This window comes from Paralichthys olivaceus, chromosome 16, assembly GCF_024713975.1.
Source record: "Paralichthys olivaceus isolate ysfri-2021 chromosome 16, ASM2471397v2, whole genome shotgun sequence".
Lineage (NCBI taxonomy): Eukaryota > Metazoa > Chordata > Actinopteri > Pleuronectiformes > Paralichthyidae > Paralichthys > Paralichthys olivaceus.
The window spans coordinates 12,213,660-12,238,922 of NC_091108.1; the positions used below are offsets into that span (position 1 = coordinate 12,213,660).

Consider the following 25,263-nt stretch of genomic DNA (forward strand, 5'->3'; position numbering starts at 1 on the left):
AATTCTAATATTACATTTTCAGTTTTCCCTTCATCTCACAGTTGGAGGTTTGCCTGAAATTTAACATCTTCTGCCTGCATCTTATTACACAAACTCTACTGTTCATTGTCACAAGCGTTCCCAGCACAGCACTGGCACTGAATAGCAATACAAGTAAGTTATGAACAGTTTTCCGTTCAGTTTATCCGCTGCAGCATTTAACCTAAAGCCACAACACGCTGCATCAGCATTTCATTGCATGAGATTCTGTCAACCACAGCTGTTGCACTGGGTTTATATGGGGAAAAGGGAAGGGTGGATGTCAGGGCACTTCCTGTGTTGTGTGTGGAACTTCACCTCCCATCTATGAGATGTTGAAATAGATCTGCAGTTCCTCTCAACCGTGCTGTAATATATCCTGTAGTTTCACAGCCTCACGTGTCCCTGAACGAGGACATGACCCCAGTCCTGCCGTGGTCCGAGACCTTTTCTGTGTTTCAGCCCGAGCAGAGTCTCATGCTCTTCAATAAATAATATCAAGTAAGGCGTGATCTGGTTTGAGTGAAGCGGCTGGATCATATGATGCTCAACTGTAGTTGTTACTGTTTGTCTGTGAGTTGTTTGGGCAGACGGGCTGAGACAGTTGTCTTACTGTATCTGAGAAGTCTAATTTCTTTTAAATTATTTATTTACAATTCTTCATTACAATGACTGCAAATGCTTAGGCCTATGATTAAAATGTCCATAACTTGTGTACTTACATTATCCAACAACATTTTTAACAGACAAAAAATGTGAACAGGGGTTTTTGCATTTGCCTTGATGTGCTGGTTTATCCATATTACATGTAAAAAAAGGAAATTAGATTTTCATTCTTTAATATGTGTTTATTAATACAAAATAGCTTACAAAGAGAAACATAAAATCAATGAATATACAACTTTTCATTTAGCAAAATATTGATCAGGATCCCGTTTAACCTGATTTATGATTATACAGTGTTTTCATTCATTCAAGTTTCAGGTCAGCTCTAAACACTTTTTTCATTCAACATTACTAATAGAAGTATCAATGTACTGCTGTCCTGCGGCTGAAGATCGTTGTCCTCACTGACCCTCTTCTCTTCTCGACTTATCTGAAGTTTATTTTTCTCACAAAGCAAATAACAAATGTCCAACGAAGGTGGAGTGGTTATTAAGATTATCAAAAATCCATGTACTTTCCCGGAGCCTCATGTACACTTGGTCTCCCACATTAAGATGTACAGTCATGCCGTTAGTTGCCGTCTCATAGCGTCTTCCCTGCAGATGATTGAACACGGTAGCGATCTGTTCTCCATTCTTCATGAGTCGCAGCCCCATTGGCCTAGCTGATAAATTATGACCAGAGAAACTGAAGTAATAAATTCCTCGGACTGGGGCAATGAAAATACCTGAGGATGATTAACAGAGAGACAGCTACAAGTTATTCAACTGCAACTACAGAATCTGTTTTACGCATCTTTCCACCAATTTTAATGGGAATTGGATTGGTTGGTTTTGTATCATCATGCTCATTTGCAAACAAACCAACAAACAATCAAACAGACAAATAACATATACAGTTAATTATTTACAAAATGAACTCAAATAACTAAGTTTACCTGTTGAAGGGTTGTATGAGCCCGTGTTTGAGTAGACAACTCTGTAGGTCAGTGTGATCTCACTGTTGTAAGGTCCAATATTTCCAACATTGCCCATTGCTGCTCCGAATGCCACCCTGTTACCTTGAGAGGAAAAAGAAAACAGAGCAATATAACAACATATTCTGACGCATGTTTTTATTCAGAATAAAAACCTACTGAACGCTCTTACTTTGGACCTCCCTCCTCAGATCCTCTAACTTTTTCTCAGTGTTTCTCTGCTTGGCCTCCAATCCTCTCAAGGCATTAAGAAGATAGTTATTCAATCTCTGGCTCCCGCAGTGACAAGCAGGTTCGATGCTGGGACTCTGGGGGCTGCCGGTGTCTTCTGCTTGTCGATCCAGCTGCAGGACCTCAGCCACACACAAGGTGAAGAGTGATAAACCCAACACAATCATTAAGGTAGCCATCTTTTTATTTTTTCTGTTCTTCTGCATCAGCTCTTCCCCCCATGCCTTATATACCCTGCAATGAAGGAGGTACTATTGGGTTTCCTGTCTTGTGATAAAGAATTATGATAAGAAACTTGCCAAATGTTTCGTTGATAACTGGCAACTCAAATAAAACAATAAAACTACATCAAAACACTTGGACCATTGCAGCAAAATTTAATTTATTATTCGATGCGATAGATCCCCACTTTCATCCAAAACACTATAGTCCCAAATCACAAAATATTATGGCAAGGCACTTTAAATAGTAAATGGAGAAAACCAAAAGTTCCCACAACAAGCAAACATAATGGAATGATGAGAATGATATTTATAGAAATAATTATGTTATAAATGATAGCAACAATAATAATAATAATACAAATGATAATCATTATAAAGTATTTTCAGATCTGGATCCTGCAGCTCTTGAGTCAGATATGGTTGCAGATTCAGGAGAGAAGGGGCGAGGGTCTCAAACTATGGGAAAGAAAACACAAATGTAGTAATAATGATAAAAATGCATGGGGGGTGGGGGGCAGTGGGAGAGAGATGTGCTCAGTGCATGATGGGAGTTTCCCCCAGCAGTCTAGGTCAAAAGCAGCATAACTAAGGGATGGTTCAGGCCTCACAGTCACACTGCTGGTGTGGTTAATAGGAGACCACAGCTATTCTTTAGGGATTTGTTTTTTTAAATATGAAAGTACATATTTACACTATGATCCTACATATTTATAGAGGAGCTGGGGTCCCACGGTCGGTGCTTGGAGACAAACTAATGCAACATTTGTTTGGTCAGCAGAAAAATCTTGAACTTTGTCTTTCAACATTATTCAAAGATAACTGCTGTCTGTCAAGAGGACGTTGTTTTTGGACTTTGATCATTAAGCTTTTATCATTTATTGTTTTCACACTTTATGGTAGGAATAAGATAAGGCAGATCATTAGAATCAAAACAAACTATCAAACAAAGCTAACTCTGAACGTGAATGATGCCCGTCCTTGAGAGTGAGTGACAGTGATTGCACGTGACTGACCTGTGTTTTTCCACCATGAGGGTCAGATTCTTCTATCATCGCTTCCTGCCACAGTCAGATTGTCTACAAGAGTAGATAAGTCACTTTGGTCTTAAGGGACAACCGAGGAAAAGACCTCACATATCTAGGAAACTGAAATAGACTGAATGCTCTGCGTCTAGCTCACACTGCTCACTGAGTGGGAGGACGGAGCAGACACACTGAAGTGCTCACAACTCCCCCACACGTTTCCAACATCTCATCTGAATAACAGATAACATGAACAGTCATGCGCTCAGGTTGGCCTGTGGATGTACCTGAGTGTGTGCACGTAGCCGATTCTCTGTTATTGGTTTGTGAAATATAATCCATAGTTGTAGCTTCAGATTCTGGCAGAAGAAGAGGAGAATTTTTCATAGGCTGCTTTATCATCTACATCCATAAGGGGGCAGACTGGCACAACTGGGAAGGAGGAAAGAAGGTCTGGAGTCTCAATGATACCAGTATGTTTACATTTAAGGAAATGGATAGATAGATAGATAGATAGACAAACAGATAGATAGATAGATAGATAGACAAACAGATAGATAGATAGATAGATAGATAGATAGATAGATAGATAGATAGATAGACAAACAGATAGATAGATAGATAGATAGATAGATAGATAGATAGATAGATAGATAGATAGATAGATAGATAGATAAATAGATAGATAGATAGATAGATGTACTTTATTGATCCTAAATAGGGAAGTTATTGTGTTACAGCAGCAAGTGAAGTAGCAATAAAACAGATATGAAGAATTAAAATAGCTCGAAATAGAATGTAATAAACATGTTCTGAAAATGTCATACTCAGTAAATGATACACAATAAAGTACTAGAATACACAATAAAGTACTAAATACAATATAACGGAACCATGAATGAGCCTATAAACAAAAGATTAAATACAAGAGATGACAAACTATGAACAAGAGACAAGTGTGCAAAGTTGCAGCAGTTGTTTGCATTTAAAGACAATGTGGTGAGGTAGGTAGGAAAATGACATTAAAAGTAAAATATGAATACAAGATGCAAATTCCCAGTTATTCCAGGAGTAAGCAGAGAGTTCTGGTGTGGACAGAGACGATACGGCTCAGGGTTGTGAGAGGTGAGGTGTTGTACAGTGTTATTGCCGTGGGCAGGAAAGATTTCCTGTTTCTGACCTTGCAGAGCTGAAGCAGTCTGTTGGAGAAAATGTTCCTTTGTCCACCAGGTGGTGGAGAGGGTGCTCGTGTTTGTCCATGATGGGTAACAGTTTATTCAGTGGTGATAGCGCAGGACATAACATTATTGTGTAAGATCTATTTTAATAAAGCAGATGCTTCACAGACAATTTTTCCAGTTTGAACATTTGTTTGTAGAGATATCGACAGTTGTATTAATCCTTTAGTTTGATTAAAACCATCATCCCTTCCTTTAAAATTGACCCACTGTGTTCGGTCCAGTGGACGTCCAATGAGATGTACTGCCGCATTACCGCTCAGCAGGAGAGCAAAGGGAGACGGAGCTCTTCCTTTATTTCCCTGTGCCCCCGTGGCTGCTCTGCGCTAATTAAAATCTGCTCTGAGCTGTCTCTCCTGGTTCTGCTCACACTGTAATGACCTGGCCAGGAATCTTTCACAGTGTATATAATGGTAATGGTATTAAGATGTGTCGAAGGTCTAAACTTGAAAATGAGTACTTATGCTCACAAAGATGGTATGTAGTGTCCAGACAGTTATGACAAAGCACACACACACACACACCCACTGTTCCTCACCGTGGCCTCAGATGATCTTACAGTTTCACTTTCTGAGAGCTTTTTCTTCTTTTCTACCTGATCCATGCATCATGTGTTTTTGGAAACAATATCAGAGAATGAAACATTTGACAACAATAACAGTAATGATAACAATAACAAACAGTGCAATCACAAATTTAAAGTTAATGCAAGACAATGGGTAAAATAGAGCAACAAAACAAACAAAAGTTCAGAGTTTGAAGACATTTTATAAAAATGCATTTAAAAAGAGAATAGTGAGGTGGCTTTGTCTGATCCACAGTGAATGCACTACCTCCCTCTGTCTCTAGTCTTGGCCTGGGTACTGAGAGTAACAGCTGCTCAGCAGAACGCAGATTAACAGCAGTGATGTAAGGGGGGAGAGGGTCTGCTAAGTAAAGTGGTGCTAGGCCTATCAGCGATTTTATGAACAAGCATAATGTTTGAAAGTCAATTGTAAGTGTCTTTCTGCTTGGCTGGGCATGTAAAAGCTCCAAGTGATCTGGTTTGAATAAAGAGGTCGATGCTAATATTCAGTTGTTGTTGCGGCTGATTATCTATGAGCATTTAGACAGACAGACAGGAACTGTCATATCTGAGGACATTGTCTAATTTCCTCCAAAGCACCCACTGCTTTGACTCCTTCTTAAAAAAAACTCTTTTTGCTTTAATGCCTTTATTGAATTACCTTTTGTCTGAATTGTGCCGTATACATGATTCAGCTTTGCCTTTATTATTGTCAAAACGAACGGTCAACATTCAGTCACAAATAACTATCAGTTATATAAGAGTTCAGGATGACTTCCACCATCACCACATATTGCTGCATTATACTTTACATCATTATTATTATTAAAACCAATATCAACCATTTCCCTCTCAAACATCTGACGTTTACAAAGGCAATGTTCAACAGCTTCATCTTCATCTCAGTAATCAATCGGGCATTCAAAACAATATGCAAAATCAGAGAGTGCAAGCAAGCCTTCACAGATCAGTGTTCCCTGTCAACCAAGTATGAAATGCAACAACGCTAATCTGAGAGAGTGTGTGGAGGCGTTTGATCGACCACAGTGTCGTTCCACCGTGAAGGTCTGATTTTTCTATGGCACTTCGCCTGCCGGAGTCAGATTGTGTACAATGTCGATGAGTCACCGTGGTCTTGGAGGGAAGAGTGAAGAAAAGGCCTCACATATCCAGAGACTGAAATAGACTAAATGCTCTGCCTCTCACACTGCACACTGAGTGGGAGGACACAACAGACACACCATATTCATCCAACGGTTTACAGTATCTCCATCTTCAGCCTCCGCACCCACACACTCTGGCCTGTGAATGAGTGATGGATGTGCCGTGTTGACCAGTGCACCACATGCCAGGTCCCGATGAGGCAAAACCTCATTTCTGAGCTCCCGGTTTAAGGTCAGGCATATAGGATAGGGATAGCAAACCTGTGTGTGGGAAACCTGCATGTGCAAATGTAACTTCTCTCTGCCGCCTCTCTCTCCACAAGAGGGCAGCCCGCTACTACTAGAAAGAAGAGGCTTTCCATGTGACTTCATATGCAAGATGTAGTGTCATTTTATTTTTACACTTGGATGAATGAAAAAAAAAAATCTGAAACTTTTACCCATATGGATAAACTGTCACTCTTACACCATGCAAAGAAAAGATAATACTTGTCCTGCAGTCACAGTGGAAAGATGATAGCCAGACAATCAAGGTGGACATTTTGTTCTTTTGGTGAACATCCACTTTCACTACTCTTGGCTCTTGAAGACAATTCATATTAAATTCCTTCTTCATATGTGATGAATCCTATGTAAATATGTTTTTCCAAAGCCCCTTCTGTTTCGGTTTTCATTTAATCACTTTGTTTGTAACTCATTTTACCAGACCAGAACACAGTTGGTCTCTGCCACAGCTTTGATTGGCTTTAAATGCAACAGATGCATCAAGAAGATATTTCTGACGAGCAGACAGAAATATCCCTCTGGCTTTGATCAGCTTGCCTCGGGGACGAGCGGGCTTCTCTCACTCGAGTCGCCAGCAGCTCAAACAAAAGCTGCCTTTGTCTTTTATTTTGTCAATCATCTAAGAATAAAGTTGACATCACAGGTATGACACACGCACACACACACACACACACACACACACACACACAGAGATGTCTCTGGCTGCCTCACTGTTGTCCACTCTGATACTGTTGGAGTGATCATTTTATTTGTGTGCATCTGTGTTTGTCCAGCTGCCTTGGCTTAGTCTATTTTGTCCGACATCTCTATGGAAATAGTGTCATTACTTTAAATCACCCTGTCGGCCCTGAAGGCATGACAAAAACTCTCCAGCAAACAAACACAAATATCCTCTTTGGTTCAGCATGGCCAACATTGCATTGCTCTTACATGGAGAAGATTTTAGGCCGGACTCTCGTCGCAGGATGACTAAATATAATGGAGGAGATTTGCCAACAAAACAGAGGGTACCGTCGGCCTGTGGGAGACGAGGCCGATCCAAACATGTATCTCAAGGCAGCCTGTACTGAGATCCCTGTGCCCAGGCAGAGAGGGGGGCCGAGGCTGGACCGCTGCCCCAGTTCCATCCAGCAGAGGCAGGGGGCAGGATCCCGGGTGAACCCCTCCAGCCCCACCAGCTGCCCACCAGGAGGCTTTGAAGCCAGCAGCAGACCTCGAGAGCCGCACAGTTTGGAGGAACTTCTTCATGTGCACAGCCACCTTTTTCAGGCGTCTGCCCAACCTGGTGCCAGCATGGTGTACAGGTAGGATATTATTCACAGAGGAAGGGTGCACACACTTAAAAATCCAAATATCTTCAGTACATTCAGATAAATGCTGCACATTAAGGCTGCTGTATCCTCTGTAGTGACAGAGAGCTGAAGGAGATACATTTAAATTACTTGCATTTTGCATAATTTGAGGTTATCCGGCTATTCTGCTTAACAAACTGCAATTTCTTTTGATATTCTCAAGTAAATGTGAATTTAGCCTGAGCCCAATCAGGGTAATCAGCAGCCTGTTTGTTACTCTGCTCCGATTTTTATAATTTGAAACCACTGGAAGCAAGGATAAAGTTGAACTGCACAGCAGGGTCCCTGGTCCTGTTAAATACCTACAGCTTTCATCATCTCCTGATAAGGAAGAGTCTGTCTCCGCACAGCAAGACCCAGCATTAATTCCCCTCCGTAATTAGACTTGACGTTTGAGACACATGAGGCCACCGACAGACATGCAGTCATGTCTTCAGTCGCAGGTATTAGTATCTGAAAGACTGAGGATTGGAGTAAGTAATAAAGTTAGGTCCTGATGTCCAATTATCTTCGTGTCTTTCACACTATACTGTAAATTATATCATCTCATATACGTGTGCGTGCGTGTGCGTGCGTGTGTGTGCGTGCGTGTGCGTACGTGTGTGCGTGTGTGTTGGGAGCAGTTACAAACTTTAGTGTATCTCACTTTTGGATTGTACCTTGTACCTGTCCATAGAGAGAGGGAAGAAACTGTTCTAAACCTGACTGTGTGGCTGTTTGCTTGGCCTGTGGTGATGCTGCAAAAGAGCAATTACCCGTTTGTTCAAAGTTGAGTGAAGCTCGACTCAGGTTCTTTAATGATAACCAGTTCCTGTACAATCTGAATTTTTGTCATTGGAGTAAAATGTAATCACACTTTTAACAAATATGAACAAAAATATTGCAGAAATATGAGTACTGGTGTGAGGTAGCTTGTATGTGTATACATAGATTTCTCAAGAATATGTATATACAGTGTATATACATATACATATATATATATGGTGAAGTTGGAATGAAAGAATTCATCACATTGTGGGTATTTGCTGAGGTCCAGATATAATTGCACATATAGCTCTAAATCTGCTTTACATATGAAACTGCTATATCTAGTACTTAAAAGGACAGTGTGTAGAATTTAGTGATATCCATTGTTGAGGTTGCATGTTGCGGCTGAACACCCCTCTCCTTCCAAACATGAAAAATAACCTGTGGTAGCTTCAGTTGTCATAAAAACTCAAAAGGTGTTTGTCCAGTCTGGACTTATGTAAAAAACATGGCGGCTTCCGTAGAGAGGACCCCCCTTGATGTAAATATAAAGTATTTAAATAAAGGGCCTTTTCCAGGGTAAAGAAACAAACTATTGAAAACATCATGAGGATTATTCTACATTAAATTTCTGCCAATAGTTCCCTTTCACCTAAATCTTACACACTGGACCTTTAAGCGTTTTATTGTGAACAAATAAATATCGACAATCAATAACAATCTTCATTGACATTGTTTAAAATGAGCAGTTTTCCTGGGAAAACACATTTCAATAAAACTCCACTGAGCTCAGACGCCATTATTTTTTTCTGCGGTTAAATTGTGAGCGTGCACAAACATTTCATCGATACTGAATCCATGGACCGCAGAGCACTTAAATATTAGAAATAAATGGCTCTGCAGCAACTTCAATTTCCTTTCTTTGAGGCCAAATGCCTGCCGGGACAACGCAGAAGGTCACTATGCATCTTTAGGGGCCGTCACAATAAGGACGTCAACATTAATCAGTGTCACCAAAGTGCATCAAATTGAAACTAAGAGGAGGTTGTGGCAAAGGCAGGCCTGGTAATAATACAGATGATGATAGCTGTGAATGTCACAAGGGTGGAAATGAGGATGATGAGGAGGATGATGATGATTTCCTTACGTTTTCATTCAAAACCTCAGATTTAGAGTCGAGCTTCTTCCTCTGTGTTTCATGCATGTTTGTAGCACTTGGTATCTGTGCCCATTATGTCTGCATGAAGTCAGAACCAGCTTATTAAGACAGATTAAAAAAACAAATTCTGCCTCTCTGGTGTTGTATGTGCAGTGCATCACAATGACTTGCCGGTCTAATCTGCAGCATATAGAGGGAAACACTGTGGACTCGGAGGGAGGGAGAGAGTCCTGTGTTAAATGATGATTTAGAGGGAGATGGAAGAGTGGGCCATGAGAAAAAGAGATAACAGACAGAAGATGGAAAATGGAAAAAAGAAAAAGGGAAATGGGAGTTAATCCACAGAGAAAGAAGAGATGGAGGAGAGAGAGAGAGAGTTGGTGCTGCTGCAGTGATGTCACAGACAGCTTGGAAAGGTTTCCCCCCTCATTATCTCTCATTTTCTCTGCAGGAGGTTGAGGTTGATAAGGAAGACTATCTATTAGATGGTGAAAAGCCTTTTGAAAAGCAAAATGTGAAACTCAAAAATCGTTTAGTCGAGCAGCAGACTGTTTACAGGGCTGTAATTATGGGACATGGAATCTAACAATCCTCTGTAGAGAGCAGGGGCTGCTGGTGTGAGAAAGGAAATACATACAGTATTTTGGTCATGTCCCGGCTGCACCATCAAAATCTACCAATATATGTTCCAGACTGTGGGAAATCCAGGGTTAGGTGACTACGGAGGGACGAGTCGGTCTCTTCACTACTGCTTTGTTGTCTCTAAACTACACTATTTCAACAAACTCGTAATATGGAGGTCTGTGTCTTAGCAACACAATTTCAGAACTCTATTATCAGTTCTTACCGGAGCAATTAAGGAAGAGTGGTTTGCCTCGGGGTAGCAGACTTATCGTCTGTTGGGGATTCCAGCCGAGAGTGTAACATTTCCATTTGACGCTTTTGACTGACACACTTTTAAATAGGACCAACTGGGGGGTCGTTGTAGCCGCGGAGGTGACATTAGGGTGATGCTCCATGTTTGATATTTTGTCCAACAGCGCAGTTACCTCTCCAGAGCGCCACAACAAGCCAAGACTTTTTCAAATAGACCTTTTCTGTTCTTTTAAAGGTGTTAAAGGGTTTACACATCAGGATTTGTTCTCTTGTCACCAGGAGTTCTTCTCTGGTTGTGAAACAAGTGGTAGTTCTGTGCTGAGGCTCAGAAGGGCTTTTTAAGAAAATGTGCAAAAATGATGGATGGATGGAAGAAAAATCAAGTAAATAGTATAATCAATTCAGCACAGTTTATTCTCTCACATGTATCCAGTCTGACTGACCACCTCCCCAACGCTCCTTCTGACCCATGAGCCAACTTATCATCAAAAAAAGACTGTTACCAGCGTCTTCTCTTATCAGATGCAGTCGCGAGGATATAAATAAAACTGCGTTGGCCTCGAGGTTTGTGGAGGTTCAATGAACCATGAAATCCTGCATTGTCACATTGCTGCTAAGTGGGGGAGGAGGCGAAGACGCTGCTCTGCCTCAACACTGGTTTAATGCTTTATTTCATTGTGCCACTTCATCTGATCTGTTTGTTAACATCTGCTCTGAGACGTCAGAGTCAGAAAGGGTCTCTCTGGATTCTTCTGCGAGCCTTAGCCGTAGCCTCCAACTTTTCACCGTGCGAGAATAAGAAAGCACCGTGAAATTATTTCATGGGAGAGGGATCGGAAGTGATTACCTTCGTGTGTACGTGGCGGACGTGTGTTGTGATAGCAGACAACAGAAAGAGGGTAAAATGCCTGACAGGTCAACCACAGTGAAGTGAAGCGTGTCGGTGACATCCTCATGGAGGTTACTGTACTCGACCACAGTACGCCACCTTAACATCCTGCCTGAGGTGCATTTCTCTAAGTAAACAAACACACACACACATCAAGTCACATCAACATCGGCTGCCTTGATTCCCATTCGCAACATACCTCTCTCTCTCTTCCTCTCTCTCTCTCGCTCTCTTACTGAGTGTGTGGCGCCATAGTGAAAACCACTGCAGTTCTTTCAGCCAGTCAGTCAGAGCCAGCAGCCAATACATGCTGTCTCTCTCCCCTCACTCAGCGCCAGGCTCCCTCTCTCCAAGCGCTGCTCATCGCCTCCTCACTGCATCTGTCCTCCTCTCTCTCTCTCTCTCTCTCTCTCTCTCTCTCTGAAACGATGAACCATGCATCCTCCTCTCTCCTCCTCCTCCTCCTGCTCTCTGCTTGTCCATTACCATTCCAGGGTCCCTTTATCAAGCAGAGCGTTCTTGCTGCAAAGCCGGGAACCTTAAAAGCTGTGTTACTTCCTTGCGGACTTTGGAGACAGGACAAAGCTGTTTGCCCGATCTGAGGACAGCTGCCAGATCACAAGCTGCTGCTGCTTCTGTTGGGATGCGGATCTTTGCAGGACCTGTGTAGAGCCGCTTGATTCCTCTAAAAGTTGCAGGAAGACGCACTTCAGTCAAGGATCTCATCCCTGCCTCGTCCTGACATCCCATGTGTGTAAGAACACCTGTATCCATAAAGATTTGGTCTCTGCGTGTGTGTGTGTTGTAAGTAGATTTGTGAATGAACAGTGTTTGCTTCAAGCATGACCTTGTTTTAAAGATGTTTGACAGGAGTGAAAGGGGATGGGTTTTCACAGCGCTGAGGGCTCAGGGTGCTGGTGCAGTGTTACTCTCTTCATTCCAGGTGTTTGACTAAAAGGATTAGCTGCAGTTTGAGGGCAAGAGAGAGAGACACCCCAAAGAGAAAGACAATAAAAGAGGAGTCAGAGGCAGAATTTGAAATACACAAATTAAAAATAAGCAGGAGACTGAAGTTTAGTTGGAAACTATACAGGATGAGGAAGGGGAGATAATGCAAGAAAGAAAGAGAGAAAGAAAAGTAGGGCAGGATTGCTCTCGATCATTGTATAGCTATGTCGAAGCTGCTTAGAGATGTGAGCAAAGGGCGTGAAAGTGGAGAAAACAGCTTGGAAAAACTAAAATATGTGTTTTTTTTCTCAAGTCAGTCTTATTTCTGGTTTACCAGATTATTCCTCCTCCTCTGTAGTCGCACTTTTCAGCCTCCCCCTCTAACCCTCTGCGACACTCACTGCATTCCCTCCTCGCAGCGGGCAACTCTTTCCACGACTCATTCAGTTCCCATTCTCCTCCATTCTTCTCCCTCCATCTCCATCCTCTTGTCACATTTTCAGGTGGTGTCAGACCGGCTCCTCGTCTCAGCACTTCACGCACTGACCGGGACTGCGGGATTGTTATGTCCAATTTTTGAGATAACCTCAGCTTGAGATTCCTGTCCCTGAAGAAACTGAACAGAATCTCTTGCTCCACCTCAGTCCTGCCTCTGATTTGTGCATGAGATTCAGCAGCACCGGGTAGAGCTGGCCTGGACCACTGACGTCCAGCCTCAAAAAGACAAGGACAAAAAGAACTTCCAGAGACAGAAGGGAGAGAAAAAACACTGTCAGGTACTTTAAGGACCTCAAAAACCTCAAGCCTGTCTTGGAGCTCTAGTGGCCTTAGCCGACAACCATGCAGGTGTCCTTTGCATGTACGGACCACGGTCTGAAGGCCCCACGTAACGGCGAGCACAGCAAGCAGAACGCCACCAGCCCCAATACAGCCAGCCAGGCCCGAACGCGCTTCCGCACCGTGGCCCTGATAGCTCGAAGCCTGGGCTCCTTCACCCACCGCTACCACCATAACCTCAAGGAGTCCACTGCCAAGCTCACAGGCATGAAGTACCGGTACGTAGACGTGACGTGATGATGGAGACTGTGTGAGAGGGAGACGGAGGAGGTGTGTGTGGTTTAGTTTTCTCTCCTCTATCCAGAGTACACCACAACTCAACGTAGAACACTGACGAATTAAGATTAATGACAGGATAGAAAACAGGAGAGAAACAAGACAATTAAAACGAGAGGAGAGACGACCTGAAATAAAAGAACCTTGATGGAGACAGAAATGATATATGACCAGTGACAGGTGATGAATAAGACGCTGTGTGAGTGTGTCTGGTGAAAGAATCAAAAGCGTTTTTCGGAGATGTACAATTTTTTTAATGTATTATTTAGTAAATCGAATCACAAGAAGAAGAGAACTAGGATCTGGGACATTTTGATGAGAGAAGTTTCAGATATAAATAAGAATTTAATTGCACAATAGTGCAATTGGAAGAAAAATATATTTGTTTTCGTAATAAGAAGTAAAAATATAGAAAGGATGCTTTTCAGGTACAAAGAAAACCTTTATCAGAATCTATTCGTTAAATTGGTTTAAAGTGTGGACCCGTTTCAACCTCAGAGTGAAAATGATAAAACCAGACCTGATACAAAAAACACACTCAAATTAAACATCTCATAATGAAAACCAAAACAATAGAAAACACCCACCTCAGAGATGTTACCATAGCAATATCATAAGAATGAGGAAATAAAATGAACCATGATAACTCTGCAAATCACACAATGTGATGCAGTCCCATCAACAAGTGCAAATAATAATTAATCATTTGAGATCCTGAAGCTACAAACATGGCACCAGCTCTTTGAACAAACTAAATCAGTCTGTAAATGATCAATGTGGCCACACAAGCGATGCTGCAGTTAGATTAAATACCAGTAATAGTTTTTAGTGACATTGTATAACCTCCACCAAGGTAATGTTTTATTCATCTGCCTTTGTTTGTTTGATTGTATCCACAAACCTTGGTGGAAGGGTGTGATATGGGTCAAGGTAAAACCCACAGAATCTGGGGTGGATCCTGGAATTTCACTTCATTAAACATTGAGAGATATAGGACATTTTACAACATTTTCATTTAATTCAAGGATCTTTATGAAATAAAAAAAAAAGCTGGCATGTTAAGGGGACTTTATGAGTGAGTGCAATTTGTTGCAGATCCAAATAGAAGATTTGAAAAAGAAATCTGTCCGGGAACTAATATCTCTGAGTGTGTGCAATTTAGTGCAGCTTTGATTTAACCTTGGAGGTGATATGCACTCTATCATTCTAATTACATTTTAGATTAATTAAACTCTTTGAAACTTTGTTTTTATCGCTAATATTTGAAACATGCTGATAATTAGACACTAAACACACTAAACAATTACCAATAAAACCAACAATGACATAGTTTGAGAGAAATGCCCAAGAGAAATATATATTATAGAAGAATGGAATAGATTTTAAAAAGTGCACTTCACAAAACCATATAAATCATCCTGTGCACCAACAGTAATATAATAAATTGTATATACACTGAGTTTGCTTTTTAAATCTCTCATGAGCTCATTCAATAAGAGGAGCATCGGTTTAAGATGCTCACCGTTCCACATGTGGTCCTCATTGAGTGGCCACAGCCATACATTATAGTCTGGAGAGTGTGACAGTGTCGTGCTGCCGCTCTCCTCGCGTGTGTCTGTGTGGGAGTTGTAAAAAGGCTGGGCCAAGAAAACAATGCTCTCTTATCTCAGTGAGTGAGCTCTTAACCCAGATCGCTGGAGCAAAATAGTAGCGTTTACCTCCGGTGTTCATTCACTGGAGAGGGTGACATCACCGAGTCAGGATCAAGAGAGAAACAGTGAAGGAGAGACAGGCGGAGGGAAAGAGGGGATGATGGAAAAGTCAGAATGAGGGAATTGGGGGAAAAAAGAAAAATTAGAGATTGAGTGAAAGAGAAAATTGGAGCACTCAGGTCAGCTCACAGAAAAGAGGCAATTAGCAGACTCCGGGCAGATTGGGTGCGGAGCAGCTAAATGCGATAAGTGTCTGCTTGTCACACAGTCTCATCTCGTTTCCATAACAACATTGAAATGGCCAACTTCAATCTGTTCTCAGCACCAAACAAGCCTGATGACTTCATTGTGCTAACTGGTCCTGGGCTTTGTTTTGTTTTCCAGGCGATAAAATTGATTTCTGAAATCCTACTGTACGTGCACCAAGGCCCCTAAAATTCAATCAAGTGGCCCACGCTCATTGATATCAGTTCCCTGAATGTGATTCACTTTTTTCCATTAAGATCCCAGAATTATTCTCAGGGAAAATGGTGAAAATGTGTTATTTAAAGAAAGTGACAAGAAAACTTCTGGATCTTCCCCCTGATTCGGATCCACACCAAAATGTAATGGGTTTTTCGTTGATCCATGCCACATCCTTCCAGCATGTTTTGTGAAAATCCATCAAGTTGTTTTTGTGTAATCCTGCTCAAAAACAAACAGACGAGGGAAAACCAAGTTTCCTTGCTGCTTCTTTTGCTGTTGTGTTCTTTTGTTGTTCTTCTCTTAAAGAGAGTAGTCGTTGGGTAAAATTCTGCAAAACTGATACAAACTATGTTGCTTCCAAAAAGTGTCTGTTATTTATTTCAGTTTGTAACATGAGGATTTGCTCATTCCTGTCGCTCCCTCTAGAAACAGTCGGAGGATGCAGCTTCCTCCAAGCCCTCAGCAAATCCCCTGTTTTCACCACAGAGAAAGCAAATATTAGAAAACTCATGTCTGACATTTTCAGTTTCTCTCACTTGTATCCCCCCCATCTAAGAGCGTTGCTTTGGACACCATCTGACAGGGAACCGCTTTCTCTTGAAGTGGGGTCCACAACAACAACAAAAACGTCTCTCTCAGTTTTCTCTCTCAGACAACTAATGAAATCCCCCCTTTTGTCTTTCCCCAAAGACGAGAGCGTGTGTGCCACTGTGGGCGTCTGCGCTGGCACATTGCGTTACATAGATGAGTGCATGGCGTGTGCACTTGTGTGTGGCTCTGAGGATGCACACTGGGCACAACTGAAGGCGTAGCAAGTTGAGGCAGAAGATGCAGAGCGAGCGAGCATGAACTAATGATACCACCATCTGCGGCATTGTAGTTGTCATGGCAATCCAAATATAGAGAATACTTCTAATTGTGGTGCCCCCCAGCTGCAGCCTTCAATGGCCATTTGACCTCATCTAGCTTTGTGGAAAATAGTATTCATAAAGATGCTTTCTTTACGTCGGAACGAGCACTTTGTATCATCTCTGTTTATAAATGGTTCTCTTTACGTTGCACAGAAGCCACCATAGTTGGAAGTGAAAGCAAAGCAAGGGGTATCGCCCACATTATGGCTAGATGCTACTAAATCCTGCACACTGAACCTTCAAAATAACAACAAACAACACATATACAGAGCAAAACATGCAAAGTAACACACCACACTGTTGTCGTTGGCTCCACAAGTTGTGCTGATTCCTGGTACGGAGCCTGGAATGAAGATCATAACGGTCAGTAGGCAGCAGAAGGCCTTTTGTCAGTCCAGGAGGTTATGGGGAAAGATTCCGCTTGGTTGGTTCAGAGCTGGGCTGCAGATGGGCAAACAAAACTCCCTTCTGTTGGTTCCTTTTCATGCAGGCTTATCAGTGACAAGCAGAGACAGAGGCCCTCCACTGCTGTGTACACATCATGTTTTACATCTGTCGGAAAAACCTGATCAACCTATAAATCAAGTGGGGTTTTTTGTGCACGAAAAGAAAAACTGAGAATGTTCACATTGGTCATTTCAAGGAACTGCACTCTCACAGCTGCACATATTTGAGCTGAAGGTTTTGGAATAAATCTGTAAGAGTTTCTGTTTGGAATTGTTTGTGTGAGCCGCCCCAAAGCCAGTCTCATCCTTGCATTCATGGGTGACTCTGCTGCGCCTCTAGCTCGATCCTGTTAATGAAAACATCTTCCTCCCGCTGTTTAATAATCCAGTGGCCATGGCAAAAACACTTGTGTCAACGTGACGTCTGCAGAACACTATCATTTCTTCACCTAAATCACGGTGGATTTCTTATGTTCAGATCGTATAAGTCTTAGGCTCAAAAAGTACAGATGACTTGCTTTATGCTAAAGTCATAAAATGGGAAACCACTCTCACTCTTCTGATTTGTTTAGCTAATAGCAACTGGGCAAGAAAACAGCATTTTTCTTTGTGCTACAAATCATTTACTTTGTTTTGACAAGGTGCATCGATGCTTGTGAGGATTACACGGCAGCCATAGTGGAGACTGATGCAACTCTCTCCCTCCGTGTGCTTCTCCAAACAAAGATAACATTTAGATGTTCTGCTGCTGTGGCACTTGTCCATGATAAATGCATCATCAATCATACTTTGCAAGGCGATGGCTTCTTTTTTTAAAAATTTGTGTTTTGCAGTGAAATTTGCTCATCTGCCCTCACAGAGCCTGGAGAGCGTGCATTTGCCTGGAGAGCGTGCATTTGCCTGGGCAGCGTTTGTGTCCAGCCTCTCTGAGTAGCTCCTCTGAGTAGCTTTTTCCCCCAGTTTTTCATCATAAATCAAAAGTCTTAATCACCCTTTAGCAAAGTAGATGCACTTCATGTTCCCACATTGTTTACCACAGTTCTTGTCTCAACCGTTGGCCTGTGATGCGTAGGTCCAAATATATGAGCCAGGGTGTTGCACAACACGAGGCCTGTTCATGGAGCTCCACTCTGCCTAAAGACTGAACAAGCCCCCGAGGATAAGAAGTGCCCAGTCTCTCTGTTAAACAGCCAGGACGCTTGCATGGACTCTGCATTTTAATTAAAGGTCACGACTAAAACACTTTTCTGCAAGCATAATGGTTTTATAATAATGTTTCTTTCTTGGCAATTTTGGCTCGTTCCAATAATTGGAAGCGCTGAAACAGAACAACACCACAGCTGCATGTTGAACGCTTACAGAATAAAATATGCAGTAAATTAGGTTTGTTGTTGGCAAAAATGTATTTATTATGAGACACACTTAACTTTAATAATCGCTTTGTGCCCAAAAATGTGTGTGTGTGTGTGTGGGGAGTTGTGTAAATGTATCTCAATCTGTGTGTAAAAGAATCTGCAAATGAGATTTATGAATGCGTACAGGAATATGCATGTGTATTTAAAATCTGTGTGTACATTTATCAGATTTGTATGTGTGAAAAAATATTGTATAATTTATTGTATATCAGCATAATGTGTATGAGATTTGTGTATAGAAATGTGTATTAGGATTTATACATGTTTTATTTATACAATCTGGAAATGTGAACATATCAATGGTTGAAAAAGCCAAAAGTGTTTTTGCTCTAATAGCTGGAAATAGTTACACATCTTACTACAGGATTTTGTTTTACATGAGATCTTTGCTACACTTCTGCTTTGTCACATCTGGGAACCCTGGTGGAGATTTGTCCTTATTGCTGACATTCACAATGTTTTTACCCTGAGCTGAGGTATGGCAAGTGAGCAGCCATCATGCCTGGGTCTGATAAGCAGTTTCAGCACAACCTTGACAAAATGCATGACAAAAGTGAAGAAAATGGCCGTCTCGCTTGCCACACCTCAGCCCTTGCAGATCTGCCACGACAAAAGTGTAGCTTAGATCGCTCGTAAAACGAAATCCAGTAGTGAGAATTGTAACTAATGATTTATCTGTATTTTCAGCTTTACACTTTCAGCCATTAATATCTATGTTCACATTTACAGATTTGTCTACACATGTACAAATCTCAATTCACTTGAGATACACTAAAATTCTCATTTACACATTTACAAATCTGATTACACACACACAGATTCTAAATGCAGATTTGCTGATTCCTTACGCATTCAAAAATCACTCACACACACCTTCAGATACAGTTACACAAATCTCCACACACACACAATAATCCTACAAATCTAACTCTCTCTTAAAGTGTTTACTTTCTCATCAGCCTTTGCATACTATTTTGGTTTGTTTACGTAGATACTTGAACGTGATCGTGCAGTCAGATTTCCTGCAGACTTAAAAATGCACCTAAAAATAACGTGCTGAGAAGCTACACCTGAAGAGATACCGTGACATACTTTCTGTCAGCACTGTATGAAATTTTTTCTACTCATCGTGATTTGATTTTTCTTTCTTTTTTTTTTCCACAATGCCGAGCTCTCTCTGAAATCCACAGCGTACCGGAATCTACCACTTCAGATCTGCCCACATCTTTTTCAATACAGGATCAACCCACAGTTCAGTCATGTGTCTCTGCCAAAAATACAGTGATTCTGTGTGAGCCTCTCTACCCGGCAGTTACTCAGGTTTTATCGTATGATGTTTAAATTATAGATCAGGAAAAAAAGAAGTATAAATATTTGTAATAACCGACCACAACACATTAAAAAAAGTGTTTGTGCATAAAAATTAAGAAGAAAGTTGAAACTATGTCGACTTTGGCCCTGTGGTATTACAAAGCTAAATCTCAAATCTGGACTCTTGCATTTTATAGCTCTCTCTCTCTCTCTCTCTCTCTCTCTCTCTCCATACAAACATGCACATTATGCAGCCCCCTGTAGGGAATTTGCTGTCATTTCCTATTTCCCGTTCTGTGTCATTTAGAAGAATTTAACTGTAGAGGATGGCTTAGACTCAGGGCTTGGACTTGAGCCTCAGTCTATTGCTACCACATCTTGGTTTATTTCTCTCTTTCCCTCTTCATTTCTCTCTGTCTCCTTCTCTTCTCCATCCATGAGGCCCATGACTTTTCTTCTCCCCGAAGCAACTCAGCTGCAGCTTTTCTTTCACATTTCATCTCTTCATTTTTTTCCCTCAAAGTGCTCGATTTCACTTCTCTACTTTCTTCCCACCCACATGGGCCCCGGCTTTGATATTCTTAGAATACGACCCGCCTTTCTTCGCTGCACTGATTTATCTTGATAACAACATTGTGGCCGCCATCAGGAGAGCGGTGGAAAAAAACGAGGAGGTGGGCGTTGTCTAATCCCTCCGCCCATCAAGGTGGCCTTGTGTGGGTTTGCTTAGTCTACATTAATCCCCCAGCGAGTGAGAAGTTTTATCTGTTTACTCGCAACCTTGACAAACGTATTGGCTGACAAATATTGATTCAAGCTACCCAGCTTCAGGAAATAAACCATATGAGAAATGCCCCAGTGTGATTTGAGAGCCATATCATTGCTTTCCAGGAAAAAAAAACAAACATCCTCCCACAAAAGAGAGGTCAGTTCTTTTGAGATTTTAAGTGCAGAAAATCAGCCAGATGTTCATTTGATAGTTCTTTATTTCAAATGGGGATCTGCTGAAAACAGAGAGGGCTACTTACAGTAGCAGCTTGCAGGATGTTCATAAGTGGTGACAGGTTTGTGTGAGGGGGCGTTTTCAAATGACTCATTTGTCATTTTACTTCAAGGCTTCTTTTGGGCACCATTCAAGCATGAGGGACCGAGCCACACTCACTGGCTTGCAGAATTGTTTATGTGCAAGTTTGTATAGACAACTTGTCCTTTCCCTAGTGCAGTTAGTTTACTATTTACAAGATATTATATAATGTAATTACATCCTGTGTCCTGGCAGCGGTTGTCTTCACTGTCTCCTACATACAACACACAAACACTCGTTTTCTCTTAAACAAAAAGTCTGGAATTTTCTGCCCTTTGTTGCCAGTGACACGCTGTAATCCCCTGAATCATTAGCTCCTTTTGCAGCATGCCTCTGCTGGCAGTAACACCCCAGGCCCAGACAGATCTATTAATGCATCATCGCGAGCTGACTGCGGTTAATAACCAGGTGCGGCCGATGCTGCCGCTTCCTGAATTCCCAGAAAACACCAGGGACAAGAATAAAGACGTGAAGCGGCGGCTTCTCTGGCTGCTGGACGTCAGCTTTGTTTATGCCCTATTCTTAAGAAATCATTTGAAGCAGCAACTGCAAATTTACTTTATGGAGGATCTCCAAAAACAAAAAGTGAGCTTTTTCCCAAGGACAACCGGCTTTATTTGGAAATGGAGCAAACCTACAAATTAGTTTTTTAGTGTGGAGATAGTGTGCATGAAACATAACAGTAAACAAATATCATCAACAGTTAAAAACTGTGTCAACCTGAAACGCACTGCAGGGAGGTTATGCATGCACCAAGGCCCAACAGTCTGAAACTAAAAGTTAACGTATAAAGTTTCATGGAAATCAGTTCAGTAGTTTTTGCTTAGTCCTGCTAATAAAAAAACACAAACAAATAAAAAGATGCAGACAAAAGCTTCTTAATGAGGACTGAAGGTAAATGCTGCTATAATTATTTGACAACTTCAGCTGCTGTTAATGCAACCAAACACACAAACATCCATTTGACCTATAGTGCAGCCCTCCTGCTGACACTTTCATGGATCAGAAGCATCAGATCTATAATACATCAGAGCGTTGGAGGATACAATACCCAAATTCCTCCACCATATCACAGACACCCTAAGATTTGTAACTGCAGCGAGCTCCATCTCACTGTTTCCTTCTATCAGCTCCTCGATTATGCGCAATGCATCAAATAATCCATAAATGTATTGAATCACTCAAAGTGTTTATATACAAACACTTTGATTTATATGTTGTCCCTCTTTATCTTGGCGGCTCGGCGGGACATCTGACTCGATGACGGATGCTTCTTCGTATTGGACTTCTAATTGAATCGGGCACGGTTAGATAGCGTGGCCTCAGATTAGTCTACCTCATCTCAACAGGCTCAGGCCATTTGTTGTCACGACAACACAACTGCTGCATTTCTTTTAAGGCCTCATTTGTTGTAATTATGAGTAAATGCCTGCAAAAGCAAGCAGGAAGGAAAAATCCATACACTGTGTTTGGAGGTTGCTTCCGTGTCAAGTACGTGGACATATTCTCCTGTGAAGATGAAGTGTGTTGCTTGTGAGAGCGGCTTCTCGTGTGTGCATGTGGCCTTCATGGCTCTGTCAAACAATATGTCTCAATTTCACAGCTCTTGCCTCAAATCATTTTGCCTGTCTGAAGATGGCGGCTTGTCCTTGCACAATCCCCACGGCCTCCAGTTTTCTTTCAACTGCGTTCCACATCCCGCCGAGGGAAGACACCTGTGGCGGCCGGAGGCATAACAATCTGTTCTTGCTGTTGTCACCGATGTGATGCCATTAAACGCTCGCTCCACATGAGCTCCCCGCTCCGTTGGACTTGATGTGGCACAGATTGTAAAAACTGGATGTGAGGTGGAGGGCTGAGACTCTGAGATGAGCGTGGCATGAACTCTAGGTTTATTTTTCACGGTGTTGATGAGAGTTGAAAGTGGCGCATTGCATCACAGCAGATCAGCTGGAGGTAAACTGAGTGTTATGGAGGAGCTGCGTACCAGGGGGGTGCACCGTTACACAGGTAATAGGTGGAGGGACACGTTACAGAAGGATGGGAGGCACATGTGTGAGGGGCTATCTTGAGGAATATTGGTATGATGCAGGTTTCTGGATTTTGGGGGGGAAGACAGCAACAGTAAAAAAAAGCCTGAGGATCAAAGGGCTCCCTGCTGTAACAGAATGTCAAAGCCTCTGAGCAAAAGAGGGAGGGATTGAGTGGGGGGAACAGAAAGCAGCACTGATCAGAAAGAAGCGAACTCCACTGCTGCAGTACAAAGAATCATTTTATTGTTTCAATTTGAGCAGAATACTTGTCAGTGTCTGCTGGAGAAGGTGGGATCCACATTGATTGAGTAAATCAACGCCCCCTCTGTTATCTCTGATTCATGATTCAGGTGTGTGATACACCAGAAACTATCAGACCTTGTTTATTATTAAACTCACTTACAATCGATCTTTTTATTTTGTTACCTTTTTGTAAACTCCATTATAACAAAATTGCTGCATGTTATTGCTGTTCGTCTCTCCAGTGCGGAAGCAGCAATCAGTGCTGAGACGTGAGGCGCTACAAAAGCCACATCACAGAAACACAACCACAGCAAAAGTGAGGGACGATGGATGTTGACCGTGAAATGTGCAGTTACTTACTGAGAGCCGCCATTTGTGAATCGGTCGCCACTTAAAATGAGATGCTTGTCTATTTTAGGTTTTACGGTACAGGTGCTTGGAGTGGCCAAAAAGAAGGAACACACCTTTAGTGCACATTTCATGGTCAACATGTGTTGTCGCTCACTACTGTTGTGATTGTGTTTGTGCTGTGTGGCTTTTGTATGTTTGTTGAGACTTTTGGAGCTTTGTTGTTACTACTGCAATCGTGTTATGGCTTTTGTAGTTGTGTTATGGGTTTTGCTGTTGTGTTGTTGCTTTTGCGGTTGTGTTGTTGCTTTTGGGGTTGTGTTGGGGTTTTTTCGATTATGTTCTGGTCTTTGCGGTTGTGACTTTTGTAGTGGTGTTGTGGCTTTTACGGTTGTGTTCCTTTTTTTTTGTTGTGTTATGGTTTTGCATCCGGTTGTGGCTTTTGTTGTTGTGTTATGGCTTTTGCGGTTGTGTGAGACATCTTGGACACTGTTCCCTAAGCTTTGTTTATGCAGTATACTTTTATAGGAGCATAAATTTGTATGTCTCTCGGACTTTGTGAAAACTATCTCTGCACAAATGTGACTTACACATCCACCACATATTTCTACTGCTACAAACCTTTTTACACACAAAGTGATGCAAAATTACAACATTATTCCACAAGCACAAAACACCAGTGAGTGTAATTTGATGCTTTGCACTGTAACCGCAATTACATTTTGATTGATGACACGTCAACTTCATCCTCTGCTTTCTCTTCATAGGAACCTTGGGAAATCTGGACTGCGTGTCTCGTGTCTGGGGCTCGGTGAGTACATTTGATCAGCTTTAGCTGTTTAATGATTTCGTAAGCAAACTCAACTCATCTGTGTGTGTGTGTGCAGAGAGAATGTAGAGACAGCAAATAGAGCATAGTGTTCTGAATTTCACTAAGTCATTTCACACCAGTCTAAAGCTCATGAATCTTGAATACATATATGTAAAGTCATAAAGGAGCACAAGCAGCTGTTTGCAGAGACTTAATATTTCCCCAGCTAATATTAAATCAACAGCATCGGTTTCAAACAAACACAGTTATCTCACATATCCAATGCACGCCGAGGGTAAACGTTCACATTCATGTGTGTATGTGAGTGTGTATACTGGCCATGTCTTCATATGTGCATGTGTGCATGTGTGGTCTTGCAGCATGTGTGTGCCACGTCACATGTTGAGGGTGTTTTTCTGAACCCAAATTAACTTTAGAAAGGCAAAATAATGATGCACTGTTGCCCAGGATCATGTAGATACTGAAAATATCATACCTCCTTTCAGGTCCTCTAACGAAACCTAATTTAAATTCACCAGGGCTAGAGTTTCATTTGAATCCGCACCAGAGTGCACACACACACATGGAGATACAGAATATCTACAGTATCTGCTGAGTCCAGAAATCTCCGTCTGTCTATGTGGAAAGCAAATCTCGAGAACAGTTCATCTTACCAGCTTCACACCTGGTATGTGTATTGTTTAGGGCCCCACGGAGTGCTATGTCGAATTTGGTGTGATTTGTTCAAGCAATATGTTGAATATTATTAACCTGTAATAAAAAGGTTACCAGCGCTCTGCAGCCACTGAGACTGAGACTCATCAATATAAGTGACACTTTCCATCACCACAGGCGCATTCTCGAGTACGACCACTGATTCTCCAGTGTGGGTTCTGAGTCAAGCTTTCCTGAACTTTGAATAAACAAGTGAACAGCTCTTTGTGCAGCAGCTTCAGGGTTCTGTGGACTGAGTCCTGCAGCAGGTTGTTTTTCTCCATGGCTCAATCACTGC

At 41.8% G+C, this 25,263-nt stretch overlaps 2 protein-coding genes across 3 annotated transcripts in view; one reads left to right on the forward strand and one right to left on the reverse strand.

Annotated features, from left to right (window-relative positions):
* Window positions 1-659: 659 nt before the first annotated feature.
* Window positions 660-2,208, reverse strand: LOC109641016 (complement C1q-like protein 2). Its single transcript, XM_020105325.2, has 3 exons — window positions 1,833-2,208; window positions 1,622-1,744; window positions 660-1,411 (listed from the first exon to the last, which is right to left on the reverse strand). The coding sequence occupies exons 1-3, from the start codon at window positions 2,095-2,097 to the stop codon at window positions 1,131-1,133; spliced, it is 669 nt and encodes a 222-aa protein (XP_019960884.2). The 5' UTR covers window positions 2,098-2,208; the 3' UTR covers window positions 660-1,130.
* Window positions 2,209-7,268: 5,060 nt separating this feature from the next.
* kcnab1b (potassium voltage-gated channel subfamily A regulatory beta subunit 1b) overlaps window positions 7,269-25,263 on the forward strand; it is a 37,032-nt gene continuing 19,037 nt past the window's right edge. Inside the window, exons 1-2 of one of the 2 annotated variants that reach the window (XM_020105314.2) lie at window positions 7,269-7,692; window positions 24,208-24,251. In XM_020105314.2, coding sequence (XP_019960873.2) covers window positions 7,367-7,692; window positions 24,208-24,251 — 370 coding nt within the window. In that variant the 5' untranslated portion in view covers window positions 7,269-7,366. Of the gene's footprint in view, window positions 7,693-13,065; window positions 13,415-24,207; window positions 24,252-25,263 lie in introns of those variants that run through there. The other variant, XM_020105298.2, reaches the window with a different exon arrangement.

Coding starts and splice junctions, on each gene's coding strand:
- LOC109641016 (XM_020105325.2), bottom strand. CDS start 2,097: ATGCAGAAGAACAGAAAAAATAAAAAGATGGCTACCTTAATGATTGTG. Junction 1,745..1,832: donor TCTGAGGAGGGAGGTCCAAA/GTAAGAGCGTTC, acceptor TTTCCTCTCAAG/GTAACAGGGTGGCATTCGGA. Junction 1,412..1,621: donor CTCATACAACCCTTCAACAG/GTAAACTTAGTT, acceptor AATCATCCTCAG/GTATTTTCATTGCCCCAGTC.